This window comes from Anthonomus grandis, chromosome 2 (genome assembly GCF_022605725.1).
Source record: "Anthonomus grandis grandis chromosome 2, icAntGran1.3, whole genome shotgun sequence".
NCBI classification, from domain to species: Eukaryota; Metazoa; Arthropoda; class Insecta; order Coleoptera; family Curculionidae; genus Anthonomus; species Anthonomus grandis.
In genome coordinates this window covers 33570916-33586213 of record NC_065547.1, presented here as the reverse complement: position 1 = coordinate 33586213, position 15298 = coordinate 33570916, and the positions used below count along the sequence as shown (strand labels likewise).

General features: G+C 37.5%; 1 protein-coding gene across 4 annotated transcripts in view; it reads left to right on the top strand.

Annotated features, from left to right (window-relative positions):
• Positions 1-15298, top strand: part of LOC126733494 (diacylglycerol kinase 1) — a 390145-nt gene that overhangs the window by 59539 nt on the left and 315308 nt on the right. For all 4 annotated transcript variants that reach the window (XM_050436806.1, XM_050436805.1, XM_050436807.1 and 1 more), the window contains exon 3: positions 13011-13087. In XM_050436806.1, the coding sequence (XP_050292763.1) occupies positions 13011-13087 (77 nt within the window). The remainder of the gene's footprint in view (positions 1-13010; positions 13088-15298) is intronic.

The window sequence follows — 15298 nt, the reverse complement described above, 5'->3', positions numbered from 1 at the left end:
CGTTTTATGGTCTTTTGCTCCCATGTTTAGCTTCACTAAAAAATAAACTAGACAAGCTATCAAAAAACAATTTTAAATTCGCATCGCCGTTAGTTAAAGCATGCCTCGATGGATTGCAAAGTGGGTTTAAACTTTTTTTTACAATAGACGAACAAGTACATAGTGCTATAATAGCTTCGGTTGTACACCCTCAATTTAAGTTACGCTGGTATAATGTTATTAGTAAAACATACCCTTTGTCTCCAAGTTTAACATCAATAGAAAAAATGGTGGTAAACCAAGCAAATAATTTTATTGACATTAAAAAAAATATAGATGAAAATTCTAAAAGGATTGCTTGTAAGTCTGTACATACATTTTTTGATTTTGATGATCCTGAAGCACCTGATGCTGATGGTGATGAGAACGTTTCGAGGACAAGTTATCCTCAGACTGAATCCAGTTTTTCGGAAAAAGCAAATTTAATTAAAAACCAAGCCGAATTAGAGTATTTAAGGTATATTAGTGATTCGCGAACAAATTTAAATATGCTTGAAGATTACCCGACAATAAAAAAAATGTTTTTAAAATTTAATACTCCACTTACCTCTTCCGCACCCGTTGAGAGACTATTTTCGTTTGCCACAATAATTAATAGTCCAAGGAGGCATGCTTTATCTGATGGCAATTTTGAAAAACTTGTCGTTTTAAAGAACTATGTTTAGCTTGGATTTTATGTTCAATTAAGATTTTATGTTTGGTTTTTAGTTTTTTAGGTAGTTGTATTGCCAAAAAGCGTTTTGATATATTTTTTTATTTTATAAAAAAACTAAAAAGTTTAGTTTAGTTTTAAGAATAACTTGTTTGTGCAATCCATTATACAAAAGTGTGCTTATTTTCTACGAATGTTTAATTTTAAGAATTTATGTTTAGTTTTCAAGTTCCTAACTTTCCCAAGAAGTTGTGATATTTTTGTTGTTTAAGAAATAAACGTTATTTAGTTTTTTTAGAGAAAAAATTGTCGTTTTATTTTTGTTAAATTATAATGTTTATTAAAAAAACTATGTGCTGTGTAAAAAAAAGCTGTTTGTACTATGGCAAATAAAGTTATTTTTTTTATTTTGTTTATTTTTTCAAAATCTTTTTACATTTTCCAAATTTTTAGTAGTATTCGTACTCTTTACTCGTACTTTTACGAGTACTACCCGTTTCCGTAGACTGCGTGTGTAAAGTTACTTACGAGTAAAATACTTACAAATACATTTTTTGAGTACTCGTACTCGTAGATTATACGAATTCATTTTTTTTTACTCGTGCCCAGCACTGATTAATAAGTATTTTATTTTTTATAACTTACCAAAATAATTTAAATAAGTTAGAACAAAAACGTATGTCCTAACTTATTTTCCGCTACTGCACATAAATAATAAATATGTTTTTATTGCTATCAAAAATCAGCCCTTTGTGAGGTAAATACGTCTAGCTGCTGACAAATAAACAGAAACTAGCAGAGACATAGGTTTTCTTGGAACCACGTTGTTTTCGGAAAACGTATGTCTATTTCGGTATCGATTTATTTAATTATAAAAATTTCTTTGTTTAAAAAGACATAAAAGAATTCGTATGTTTAGGGAAAATTTGCAACAACTCGCAGATATGGCAAGAAAGGGTCAAGCCAAGACAAACGTTAACTTACTTAAATATCCGTGGTTTTATTAATTCCTAAAAATTTGAAATTCGGCACACATCATTAGCAACCTAAATACTACTTTTTGGTCTCTAGCTCATTTTGAATTGTATTGTATGTGTATTTATATTGTATTTATATTGTGTGAACGTGTGTCCATTTTTAGGTACTTTGAGCTTGAGCAAAGGTATCATCTATCTCCTGATCTAACTTGAGCATTTAAACTGGAGGAGATGTTAATCTGTTGACCTCAGCGCCACCTCTAACTATTCGAAAGTCATTAAAAAAATACTTCAACGTTTTTAATCGTATATTATTATAGAATCTGTCGGGTAAACAAATTTGATAAATGTAGCAATGAGTTGTTGACCCGGGCGCCATCTTTGAAGTATCAATCGGCCGTTAATAATCCAGATATAACAAAATAAACACATTTCGGCCGACCGTTTATGTTATATTCCGTGCGTTTTTTTCCTCGTAATCCCGTAGATAAATAAAGTATCAATTTATTAATCGGCGAAAGATCGTAAATCCGCGATTAAATAACCGCATCCGTTTATTTAATCCTCTCAACGCGCTACCGATATTCACAAGTGTTTGCAAATATAGACTCGATTTTTATTATGTTTGATTAGCGTGGGGGGAACAGAGAGGGCAGATTTTTATTATTATTATTATTCGTTTAATTTAAATATGTATATTAACGCCTCACAATTCCAAACGTATGCCCTAACGTAAAACAGATTTAGTGATAATCAAAACTAAAGTAAAATCCAGCTACCCACATCCAACATCTCACTATAAAATGTAAGAAGTCAAGAACTGCTCTTCATTGACTTGTAAAATAATCTTGAGCGAATTATCACGATTAAAGTATTTATCAAGTAAAGGTGTGAATTGACTAAGCAAAGATTGTTGAGCAATAGGAGATCAACTCATGTGTTTGCTCAATTTATACGTGTCCAGAATTGCGCAACTGTTGGTACTTAGTGCGCTTGAGACTACACGACTGAAGTAAAACTTCTTTAGCTCCATTCATATGTACGAAGACCATTGTATCGAAAACCACTGTTTAAAAAAAAACGCCGATACATCATGAGGTTTGTCACATCAGTTAGCCAGTAACACAACCACTACAAGTTATACAATTGTAAAAATATTTTCTACACTTGTAATTTTTCCGTAACAAAACAATCTTGTAATTAACTGTGCGGCTCTAGTAATTACGGAAGATTTTTTACATATGTAGACGTATTCTAAAAACATCTTGTCAAACTTGCATTGTCTTATTTATTTAATGTAACACGACGTTTTGGTTGGTAAGTATCTCCAACCTTTAACAAGTGTAAACTGACAGCAAACTACTATTTTATAGGCTTATATATTAGATGTGTGCAGCGATGTGGAAAGGAAAGTCATCCGTGAAAAGAGTTGGGGGGAGGACACGCCTCTCTCTAGATCCTACACTGTCCTGAGAGTAGAGGCTTCCAGATGTTGGGTATATCGACGCTTGGCTGGCTGAAGATCCCCTGATTCTGTGAAATGAAAGCTGCCTCTACGAACTTCCTCTTCCGCCAGTGCTGTTACTTGTGCAGAATCTTGGCTTCTGACCAATGGATATTGTGTCCATTATGCCACGCATGCTCTGCTATTCCGGTTTTGGAAACCTCTCCTCTTTGGGTTCAGCTGCGATGTTCCTTCGTTCTGACTTCTAGGGGGCGCTTCGTTTCACCTATGTATGAGTCACATGGGATCCGGTAGACGCAATTTTTGGTATCCAACAGGCCATCTGGTTTGGTCTTTGATACCACGCTTCTGATAGTGGTGCTAGATCTAAAGGCAGTTCTAATATTGTACTTGCTGGCAATGTGTCGGATTTGTTCCGATGTACCCCTAATGTAAGGTATGAATAGAAGTCTGGTTGTCATGGTGGCCTCGTCTCTGATTTGATTTGGATGCGTCCTTTGGATGGTCCTACTTATTAGCTTCTTTGGATATCCATTCTGTTGTAGGTCTTTGTAGATGGTATCCACTTCAGTCTTGAGATCCTCGTCGCTTCTACAGATGGTTCGAGCTCTATTGTTGAGGGATCTTATGATGCCTACTTTGGTGGTTGCAGGATGGTTGGACTCATAGTGAAGATACTGGCCCGTGTGTGTTGGTTTTCTATAAACTGAAGTTCGTAGATTTCCACCGACCTTTTTAACGAGGACATCTAGGAAAGGTAGAGCTGAGTCCTTCTCTGTCTCCATCGTGAACTTGATTGTTGGTCTGAAGTTGTTGAGGTGAAGCAGAAACTCCTGAAGTGCTTTTTCCTCTTTGTCCCAGATGATGAAGGTGTCGTCCACATATCGAAATTTAGAGATCCATTGCAGAGCTTGGGTTTGCAATGGGAGGCATCTATTGCATGTTCCTCGAACCATTCCATGAAGATGTTTGCTATTACTGGGGAAAGAGATGAACCCATCGGAAGTCCTTCGTCTTGGGCGTAGAATCTATCCTTGACCTGAAAGTAAGAATTACGAAGACAGATCTCCAAAAGTTCCATCACCCCGTCCAGAGGCAGTGTGGTCCGAGTTGAGAAAGCTGCATCCTTGCTTAGTTTGTCTCGGATGATGTTAAGAGACTCTCCTATGGGTTCATTGGTGTAGAGACTTTCGACATCAAAACTCACCAATCTGTCATTGGTCTCGACTTCGATCCCTCCAAGAAGGTCTACAAAGTGGGCAGAGTTTCGCACGAAAGACGCTGCATTTCCCTGGATCGGTCTAATGATCTCCAAAAGGAATTTCGAGAGTTCTGATGTCGGCGAATTTCTAGAGCTCGTGATGGGCCGCAGAGGCATTTGCTCCTTATGAATCTTGGGTAGTCCGTATAGGTGTGGAGGTTTGCTATAATGTGGTGTCAGCCTAGAGCGTACCGCATCCGACAATGTTGAGGAGTACTTTTTAAGTGCTCTGTAAATTCGACCTTCTATGGTTGTCGTCGGATCCTTAGATAGTAGCCTGTATTCGCTTTTGTTCAAAACTTCCTCAACCTTGTTTTCGTAGGTTTCCAGGTCCATAATCACAGTTGCATTGCCCTTATCTGCAGGAAAAATTTTGATGTTCTTTTCACTTTTGAGATTCCTGAGAGCTGTTTCCTCTTCTTTGTTGATGTTATGCGAAGGTTTCTGTTTTTTAAGTAAGTTCAGAGCAACCCTTACCTCGTGTCGAAATTCATCGGCCTCAGGACGTGGTAGGTGGATTGATTCTACTGAAGACACTATGTCTATAAAGGATGGTTTTGAGGATATGGCGAAGTTTAGTCCTCTGTTTAGCACCTTTTGTTCAGCATAGGTAAGGGTTCTTTTTGACACATGAATGATGGTGGCGGGGAGGTTAGAGCTGGATTTAAGGTTTTGGAGTTTTGAAATTGAATCGCTGAATGCATTCGATTTATATTTGTACTTTCTTCCAACGGTGGTAGCTAAGTTGAGATCGCAGCAGCTCCATACTAGCACGTTCTGATCTTCCACCTGGTATAGCGGTTTGGAGGCGTAGCCCAGTAGGAATGACATTGGCGTCTCTCGTCTCTCGCAGGAAGCTGATGTGTTCCTCCTCCTTGATCATCTTTATCTTGGTTTTCTCAAAGCCTCTAAATAGGTTGCTGGTTCCGGGTCCGTACCGGTTATCCAATCTGTTTTTGAAGGTGGTAGACAATGGTACAGTGAAAACATCTTGTCGAACTTGCATTGTCTTATTTATTTATTGTAGCACGACGTTTCGGTTGGTAAGTATCTCCAACCGTTATCAAGTGTAAACTGACAGCAAACTACTATTCTATAGGCTTATATACTAGATGTGTGCAGCGATGTGGAAAGGAAAGTCATCCGTGAAAGGAGTTGGGGGGAGGACACGCCTCTCTCTAGATCCTACACTGTCCTGAGAGTAGAGGCTTCCAGATGTTGGGTATATCGACGCTTGGCTGGCTGAAGATGCTGCCTCTACGAACTTCCTCTTCCGCCAGTGCTGTTCCTTGTGCAGAATCTTGGCTTCTGACCAAGGCGACTTCCCCTGTTGGAGCGCAAGCTAGATTAGGCGAACTGATTAATTATTTTAACAGAAACAACAGACTCTAGTAGTAAAATATGTATATAGGGTGCTCTAAAATTTATTAAAAACGCGTTTCATTTCTATACTAAAGTTCAAAAATATACATATCTACAAAATAAAGACGATAAGAAAATATTTACTTCATTTATTAACAACTTTTATTAACGAAGGATTTAAACAATATCTAAACTATAGGTACTAGATAAATTATTATAAAGATAAATATGAGAAGTTATTTTAGAACTGCGAGGTAAATTCAGAAAACGGTAACCCGAGGTCCTTTTCTAATTTTAATCTTTCCAGCTTGGTGTTATAGTTTTGTAATTTTATATGTTCAATTTGTAGTTTCAGCTTTTTATTTTTATCATCACTTTCACCCGTGCTTTCGACAACTTTTCTTTTTCCTACAATTGAAAAGTGGAAATTAGAAATGGATAGAGATGGATGGATTGGAAATGGATTTGTTATAAAATTTTGCATTTTGCTGTACTTTTTATTTCAAAAGACACATAAAACCCATATACTAATCTATAAGAGTTGATAATAACGAATGACTTACTGGCTTTCCTTGAAGTAGATGGTCCACATTCATGTCCGCTTGGGTGGACAGTCTCATTTGGTACAGGCGTTTCTGTTGACTGAGTCTGGGCTACCTCGAACGACTCAGAGACTCCAAGTCCACAAATAATTGGAGATTTCTTTCCAACAATATCCAAAATCATCTTATCTATTTCCGTTAACATGCCTTTCCCACTAGTCCCTGTTTTTTTCGCGTTGTCTATTTTAAGCTGAAATGCGAAATAGTATATTATGTCATTGTGTATATTTTATCTATAATGGGTTTAGTACCTAATGTCAAAATGACTTGTAAATAAATTATGTTGATTGCTCAATAACGAAAGACTCACCATTGCAGATTTCTTCAAATTCTGCCAGACAGTATCTCTTAAGTAGGTCCAATCCTTCTCTACTAAAACTAAGCATATACTTTGGGCTACTTGGGCTATTATTTCCTTCCATTTCTCGACTTTGTCTTGCTTTTTAAGTCTATCTGAGAAAGCACCAAATAGAATTTCCTTGTTTTCTTTAATTTTTGTCAAAAGCTGCATTTTTCTTTCGAAAATAATTTGTTTAGACGACATTTTTACTAACTGAAATCAGCCTTCTCACCGTATCGCTTATACGAACTAACAAACTAACAAACAACCCATAACTTTTAATCCTAAACAGCTTAAACTCGTTTTAACAAGTCTGTTACACATGTAGTTGTAGTTGTAGTTGTTTCTGATGTGTTACTGAATTCATTACGACTTGGAGGTACGGTAAATTAATTGTAACTTGTAAACTTGTGACAATTGTAGTGTTTGTGTTATAGGGCCCAGGTCTTTGATTTGGTAACAAGTTGGCTTATGAAAGTATGTGTAAAGAATTGTACCTTCACAGATGGCTTGAACCTTTTACCGTCATAAATACCATAAATCATTATCGGAAAATAGATATTCATTCATTCCTACAGGAAACGAGTCATCCCTGTTTACCCCGGACTGTCCAGTCACGCGATCATTTCCTAATTAGAATGTTTATTTAAGCGCTCCGGCCAATCCAGGAACAAACAAATAACAGGAACGGAATAATAGTAATTGCGGGGCGTGGCACGACCCCCTTCGTGTTTTGCATTCCGTAAAATTATCGTCGGTGGACTAACATGACTACGACACCTGTGGGAAAACATCGGGAGAACCGGAATAAGGGCGCGTTCCACAAATAAAACGCCATCCGGGGAAATTCCCGGGACGTTTGTTTTCCTGTTTAACTGGATTAACGATAAACGTTTGGATACGTAGCAGTTAGATGTTGACCGTCCGAATTAGAGGATGTTTATTAAAACTTGATCTGCTAATATATTACGGTGTGATGCTGGAGAATGCTTATCTGTAGATAAAAAAAGCAGGTAGGAACAAAAGAAATAATAATAAAATTTGTTCTGGTGAGACGTTAACTCCAACACCTCTGTTTTAGAGTTAAACGAATTGGTCCATTATGCTCAAGGAGACTTTGAAACATCTTACAACAAAATGAAAAAACGCAGAGTCTCAGTTTAAAAAACTATATACAGTAGAATTCCTCTTAACCGGTCACCTCGGGACTGCATACCTGGCTTGTTGCCGTTTTGGCCGGTTAATCCGAAGTGTACTTATATATATGTGTATATATATGTATAATAGCCAGTGGTGCCACGAAATTTATCTGCTGTATCTACAGACCACCAAGCGACACCCAATATAGGCGACTCTTTTTGAACCTGGTTGATTGCATTAACCAACTGCAAATTGACTACCCAAGCGCAGAAATCATCGTCATGGGTGATTTTAACGTTCACAATATCAACTGGCTGCGCTTCTGCAACAAGAACGACGATGAAGGACGAGAAGCTGAGCTATTTGCCACCATATGCGGGCTTACGCAGCTTGTGGAGGAACCTACCAGAATCCCCGATCGAGACGGCGAGTTCGCGAGTCTCCTAGATCTGGTCTTGGCTTCAAACCCTGACTCGTACACTGTATCAGTACAGGCCCCCCTAGGAACATCGGACCACAAATTGATAACAGTCTCTTGCCAGTTGGATGTTAAAACGCAGGATCCTCCGATGCCGCGGAAGGTATGGCACTATAAATCAGCAGAGTAGAACCATCTTCGGGAATTTTATCGCTCATTCCCTTGGAAAGAAGTCTGCTTTAGAACTAATAACATCTCAGAATGTGCAAACCAAATTAGAGAGACGATCTTGGCAGGAATGAAAGCTTATATCCCTTTTTCTACTAAATGCGGATCAAACAACAAGCAATGGTTCAACCTGAATTGCAAAAAGGCAGTAAACACTAAAAACGCAGCATATCACAAATGGCGTCTACATCCTTCCACCGAAAATCGGACAAACTTTTTAACCTCCAGAAATAGCTGCAAGCGAATTATTGATGAATGCAAAGAGAGTCACAACAACAGGATCAAAAACAAACTGCTAAACTGCCCAAATGGAACAAGATCTTTCTGGTCGGTATCGAAAGCCGTTAGTCAAGGATTTGCTAAGTCGGCCTTGCCACCCCTAACAGCAGATGATGGTTCTATCGCGGTAACAGCAAGGGAAAAAGCCAACTTTTTGGGTAAACTCTTCGCGTCCAATTCTACTCTGCACTCGCAAGGCAAAACACCGCCATATTTGCCAAGGGTGAATTCATCGATAGGAGAAGTTTCGTTTCCCCAACGAATTATAAATAAAATTCTTAAAAGCGTAGACACCAACAAAGCTTCTGAACCCGATGGAATTCCAGCCCTAGTACTAAAACGTTGTGCAGACGAATTGACTCCTCCCTTATGTAGACTGTTCACGGCATTGTATAAGCAGGGCTCATTTCCAACAAGCTGGAAAACTGCTCGTGTGCAAGCTGTACCCAAAAAGGGTAAAAAGACGATGCTCTCCAATTACCGCCCGATTGCACTAGTTCCAGTAATATCGAAGATTATGGAGAAAGCAGTCAACCAACAACTGTTAAGATATCTGGAATCATCTGGACTAATCAGCGATCATCAATACGGCTTCCGAAAGCTTAGATCCACCGGCGATCTTCTGGCTGACGTCACACACTTATGAACGGAGGCCATGGAGAAGCACGGCGAGTCCCGCTCAGTCGCTCTTGACATTTCCAAGGCATTTGACAGAGTGTGGCATGAGGGACTACTAACCAAGCTCTCCTCAATCGGCATACAAAACTCATTATTGAATTGGATCAAAAGTTTTCTTGAACAACGAACAATCCAAGTAGCCGTCGATGGACACCTCTCCTACAAATTTAACATTAACGCTGGAGTCCCTCAAGGATGCATTCTATCCCCCACACTTTTCTTGATATATATTAACGATTTGCTAGGAACCACTGTCAATCCAATCTACAGCTTTGCGGACGATAGCACACTTATATCCACATTTAAGTCCGCCAAATCAACGACAGCCGCAAGTTCTCAGAGTCTTAGGCAGCAACAAGTAGCTTCAACCAACAACGATATTAGAGCAATCTTGGAGTGGGGCGGTAAAAATCTGGTCAATTTTAATGCTAAAAAAACGCAGGCTGCAGGGAAAACATTGCCAATGAAATCATCTTTACATCTTCTAGGAATCGAAGTCACCAACAGTGTGTCCTGGCATGACCACGTTGCCGAGTTCGCCAGGGCAGCTTCCAAGTGTGCTTTTCAAAACGAAAAAACTGTATACACCAGAACAGCTGCTGAATCTTTATAAGGCTCAAATACGCCCTTCCCTCGAGTATTGCTCGCATGTCTGGAGCTTTGCACCCAAGCATAGTTTAAAGCTGCTAGATTCTATACAGAAGAGAGCTATTTGTCTTATCGACAAACCAGAACTGACAAACAGTCTGGATAGTCTGAAGCATAGGAGAAAGGTGGCTGATCTCTGTTTATTCTACCGTTATTATCACGGTAAGTGCTCCTCTGAGCTGGCAGGCCTGATTCCACCCAGGGTTGTTTCGGCAAGAAAGACGCGTCTAGCAGTTGCGGCTCATCAACATCGAGTCCACCTGCCTACCCCAAGGACGTCGCTGTATCGGGATTCATTCATCTGGAGAACATCTTCATAGGACTTTCCTCTTGTGCTTGTGTTTACCATTAAAAAAAAATGAGTACATAATACATATTATATTATGTTAATTATCTATGTTATGTACATACAGTGTAGTGACTTTAACTGGAATAAATTCAGTTAAAACTAATCAAAATTTATCTCGCAAAGTTCCTGAGACCCTTCGATTTTTATTTATTTTTGTTCACATTTCAAGATAGTTTTTGTATTTTTTCACACAGGGGGAGTCCAAATTAACCCCAACTTTTTTTTCAAATGGAAAGCCACTTTTTTTAAACTCTCATTGAAAAGAGCCCTTTTTCTTGATTAAATTGCCCTATTTACTTTTGTGATTATCTAAAGGAGAAATACGAAAAAAAAAAAACCATTAAATTACCAAAAGTTGCGTTTAATGTATAAGATGCTCAAAATGAGCACCATTTACTTGTTGGCAAAGCCCAAGACGATAATAAAATTCGTTTCTGACATTTTCTAACACTTCTAGAGATATTTGTCGGATTTCTTGCCTAATACGTTTTTTGAGTTCGTCTAGGTTTCCTGGTTTGCTCATATAAATTTAACTTTTTAAATGTCCCTACAGAAAAAAATCAAGTGGGGTGAGATCGGGAGAACGTGCCGGCCACTCGATTGCACCCCTTCTACCAATCCATCTGTTTGGAAAATTGTCATCTAAATACTGATGTACATTACGGGCATAATGTGGGGGAGCATCATCTTGTTGCATCCAGATTCTTTCATCATACAAATCTGGATCGAACTGACTCGGATATAAGGCACGTAAGACTGAAACCAGTTCATGTTCAAGAAATTCTAGATATCTTTCCCCAGTTAAAGTATCATCAGATCACGGTTTAAAAAAGTTGTGGATTTTGTTTGGCAACGCATTAAAAAAAATACATTCCCGTCCACGAAATCGCAAATAAACTTGGTAGAGAAAAAGCAGTTGCGCTGCGTGGATTTCACGGTTTTACAGGGTGTGATTCAACTTCCTTTTTTTCATCAAAGGGTGCGTACTCTTATCATTGTAAGAGAAATTGTTTTGATTTTTGAATGTGTTTTAGGTAAGAGAAGTGCCTGGTCTACTTGGAAAGACCCAGACATTACTTCAGCTTTTAAGTGTTTGTCCTACCCCTCTAGCATCGATCAGCTGACTGATGCACACATAAAAGTTCTAGAAAAATTTACGATTGATATGTACGATTCACGCAGCGAAATAACCGATATCACCGAAGCCCGTCGTCACTTATTTGTCACTGGAGAGAAGTCCATCTCAGAAATACCTCCTACCGCTGGTGCCCTTTTAGAGCATATAAAACGCGTTAAGTACCAAGCTGGAGAGATATAGGGACGTGCACTGGAAGGCTCTATATCTAGCCGACCACCCCCAGAACAATGGGGGTGGAAGAGGCGGGAAGATGGTTCCCTTGAACCAGTTTGGTCGCAGCTAGACTGGATATGGGCATCAGTTAAAGAGCTGGATAGGTGTGGTTGTCGGTTTGGCTGTGACACAAATAGATGCTGCTGTAAAAAATATGCAATCCCGTGCACACCCGCCTGCAAAATTTGCCACGGAGAGTGCATTAATAAAACGTGTGTTTGTCAATTATTTTATCCTAATACTCCTTTTTTACTTTTATAGAAGGAAGCAATGAAGATGAAAATTTCTGAATAGAAAATTAATTAAATTAGTTGAGGAGGCAAGAAGGGGCGCATTTTAGGGGTGCCTGCCTGCCTTCGTAGCAACCTCTAAGACTATATTTTATTTTAGTTCTGCCATAACTGGGATAAAATACCTATTATAACTAACATGTTTATAACTATTACGTTTGTCTCTAAAAAAAAATTAGTCGGTAAACTTCCCTTTTAGGGGTTAAAACTAATTTTTTACTCCCTTTAGGACTACTAAAACTACTGTCAGTGTCTATTTACCAACCACAAGACTTTCTAACAGGATAAATGCACGCTTACCTACGATTTGTAAAGAAATCTATTTACATTTTCAGTAAGGGGTAGTTATTCTCCCCATTCCTCCCCTAAGGGAAATTTTCGTAGAAACTTCGGGCCAGAATAATTATTTGGATCTATAATGTACATGTACCAAACGTCTTGCTTGTATCACAATTTGCGGTTTTTTTCTAGCTACCACTTTCACTAGACGTTTTTATTTAATCACCAGGACCCTATTATCATTGTTTTCTGCAAGAGCTTTCGCATATGATAACACGTTCTCTGATGTATTATTTGTACTTGATGCACCATGATGTACTACGGCAGTTAATGTTACTTTGTTTTCTTTCAAACTAACAATTTCAGCTTTCAAATCTTTATTTTCTGCCAATAGCAAGTCTTCTTTTATACTTAACTCCTTGGTTTTTTCAACTAGAAACTGTAGAGTAGCACTGATCTCGTTTTGAAAGTCTCGATCACCAGAATCATCAACTCGACTACGCTTTCTGAGACGATCCAGCCAGAAAATGTCCGTCGCATTCCGAACCTCACTGGTTTGTATATCACAATTTGAATACTTCCAGGTTGCTTTTCTCATATATCCTCGCATGTCATCGACTCACATTTTTTTTAACATATTTTTTTATTTCAGATGCCAACAAAAAGTTACAAGATGTACTGGTGGAGTATTGCGGTACGGGACACCCTTACAAGCATAATCCAGATGGGGTAAGTTTCCTTAGAATTAATAACACAGCCGCGAAATAAAAATCGAATTTATGGCGGTACTTTGGAATAATGGAGTGAGGAGGACCCGCGACGATAAACTGGAGCGGGAAAATTTTTAATTAGATTTTCCCGATGCCGACAGTTCATTAATACCTACGCGATCGTTACTTTATTGCCTCGAGAATTCGGGTTTTGATTAGTTTTTAGCCGAAATAAATCGGCCGCCCACTCGGTGTTTATATATTGATTCCTGTTTATTTCTAATTATTTTGGGGGAAAGCCGGTTCAGATCTCGATGACTTTAAAAAAAAAATCTTTTTCTATGTAATTTTCCTTAGTAGTCTAGACAGTATAAAATTTAGAGAATTTTTTTCCACAGTCCATTGAGGATATGTTTAAAAAACGAAATACTTCCATCGTGATAAAACCATTTTCAGCTTCGTTTTGAAAAGAATGACTTATTTACTTCGACGTGGCCCAATATAATTAAGGTCACACTTCACTTAAGTAAGTTCGTATGATCTTTAAATTATATTGGACCACGTCGAAGTAAATAAGAACAGAATGCAGATGTTTAAAGAATCAATCTTTTTTGGATGAAATAATAGACACACTTTCCGAGACTAACATGGAATATAATATTCATTTCAGTTTTAACAAAAAAATTACAAATGTAACATAACATATTCTGATGTAACAAAGCATCCTGGTAACTTAAATTTAATAAACAAAAAGATATAGTAGAAAACATTATGTAATAAATGTAGCAAAGCCTTAAGTTTCACAAATAAATCTAAATACTAGAATTAACATTAATAACTATGATATTATCTTATTAAGAGCTAAGAACACTTTGAGCAAAACTGAAGGAATGCAATGTTTGTTGTAGAGATCGTTTGTCAAAATGGCAAAAGTTTTTGGAAATGGATGACCAACCTGCGGCTAAACGAATAATATCAAATTTAATGTAACACTCTTTCTAAATACAGTTGATGTAGCTGCATTATCATTACCATAAGAGTTAAATTGAGAATCAATCTTTAACTCTTGAAGGTTGCATCACTTTCTTAATCCATCTAGATGTTGTTTGGCAAGAAGCGTTATGTTAAGGTTTTTTAAAAGTCAATAGAACATTGTTACGATCAGCACTATTCATTCTTAGGGATTCCCTTTTAGTAATAAAAAACAAAACAGTTCTTGCAACACATATCGATTGGATTACATAAAAAAAGAGGAGAATTAAAAAAGTTTGCAATTTATTCAAACCTGAAGTTTTGATTCTTTGTCAAATTTATAACAAGTCCATATTTGCTGATTCTATAGAGACTATGGTCTGAATTCTCTGACCAGTAGCTAAAGGTATGAGCTTACAAACTTTGCATGTAAGGTTCTAAACTGAGACCTTCATTATTCAAGCCCCGCAAAAATTGCAGAACGGTTGCTGTATCCCAAGTAACCGAATATTTAGATTTTCTTGGTCGTAATTGGTATATTCTTTTAAACAACCTTTTTACGCTGTAATCCTGACCTAACTTAGGTTCCAAATATCTGAGCGATTGCAGAACGATACGAGTTTAATGTGCTATAGGTACATCAGAGAAAATTTCTAAATGGTAACTTGGTGAAGTTAAAGTATTTGATGGTGGGGTTATATTATTTAGCCACCAACTAAACTATTTACCTGCACTTGAGGAAATTAGCATTTTTGTAATAAAATTACTATGTGATTGCTTTAGAGCTAAAAACTGTATCCTTTCTAGAGGCTTCACATGTAACCAATCATAAGGTACTACAGGACAAATAGAAACCAGTTTACCTACTAGTTAGGCAAAACACTGTCTCTTTATTTCTATGTACAGATGAAACAAATAAGTGGAAATTTAATAGAAATTGGTGGCGCCGTTCGACTAAGTAACTCTTCCACGTACCCACCCCTAGAAAAGTAATTAAAAGTAATTGATTCATTTTCCATGCACAACCTATTGTTAAAACATATAATATTAATAATAATAATAATAATAATAATAGTAATAATAATAATAATAAAATTAACAATACCTAGTGAATGCAACCTCGACACTGAATGGCTGACTGAAAAAAAAAATTGTTTACGGATCCATCATTCCCAATGTATTGAGAGACCCTATGCCAAATTTCATCGTTTCGCTAGCCATACAGCCAAAGATATGAATTTTTAGTTCCAAAAAAACA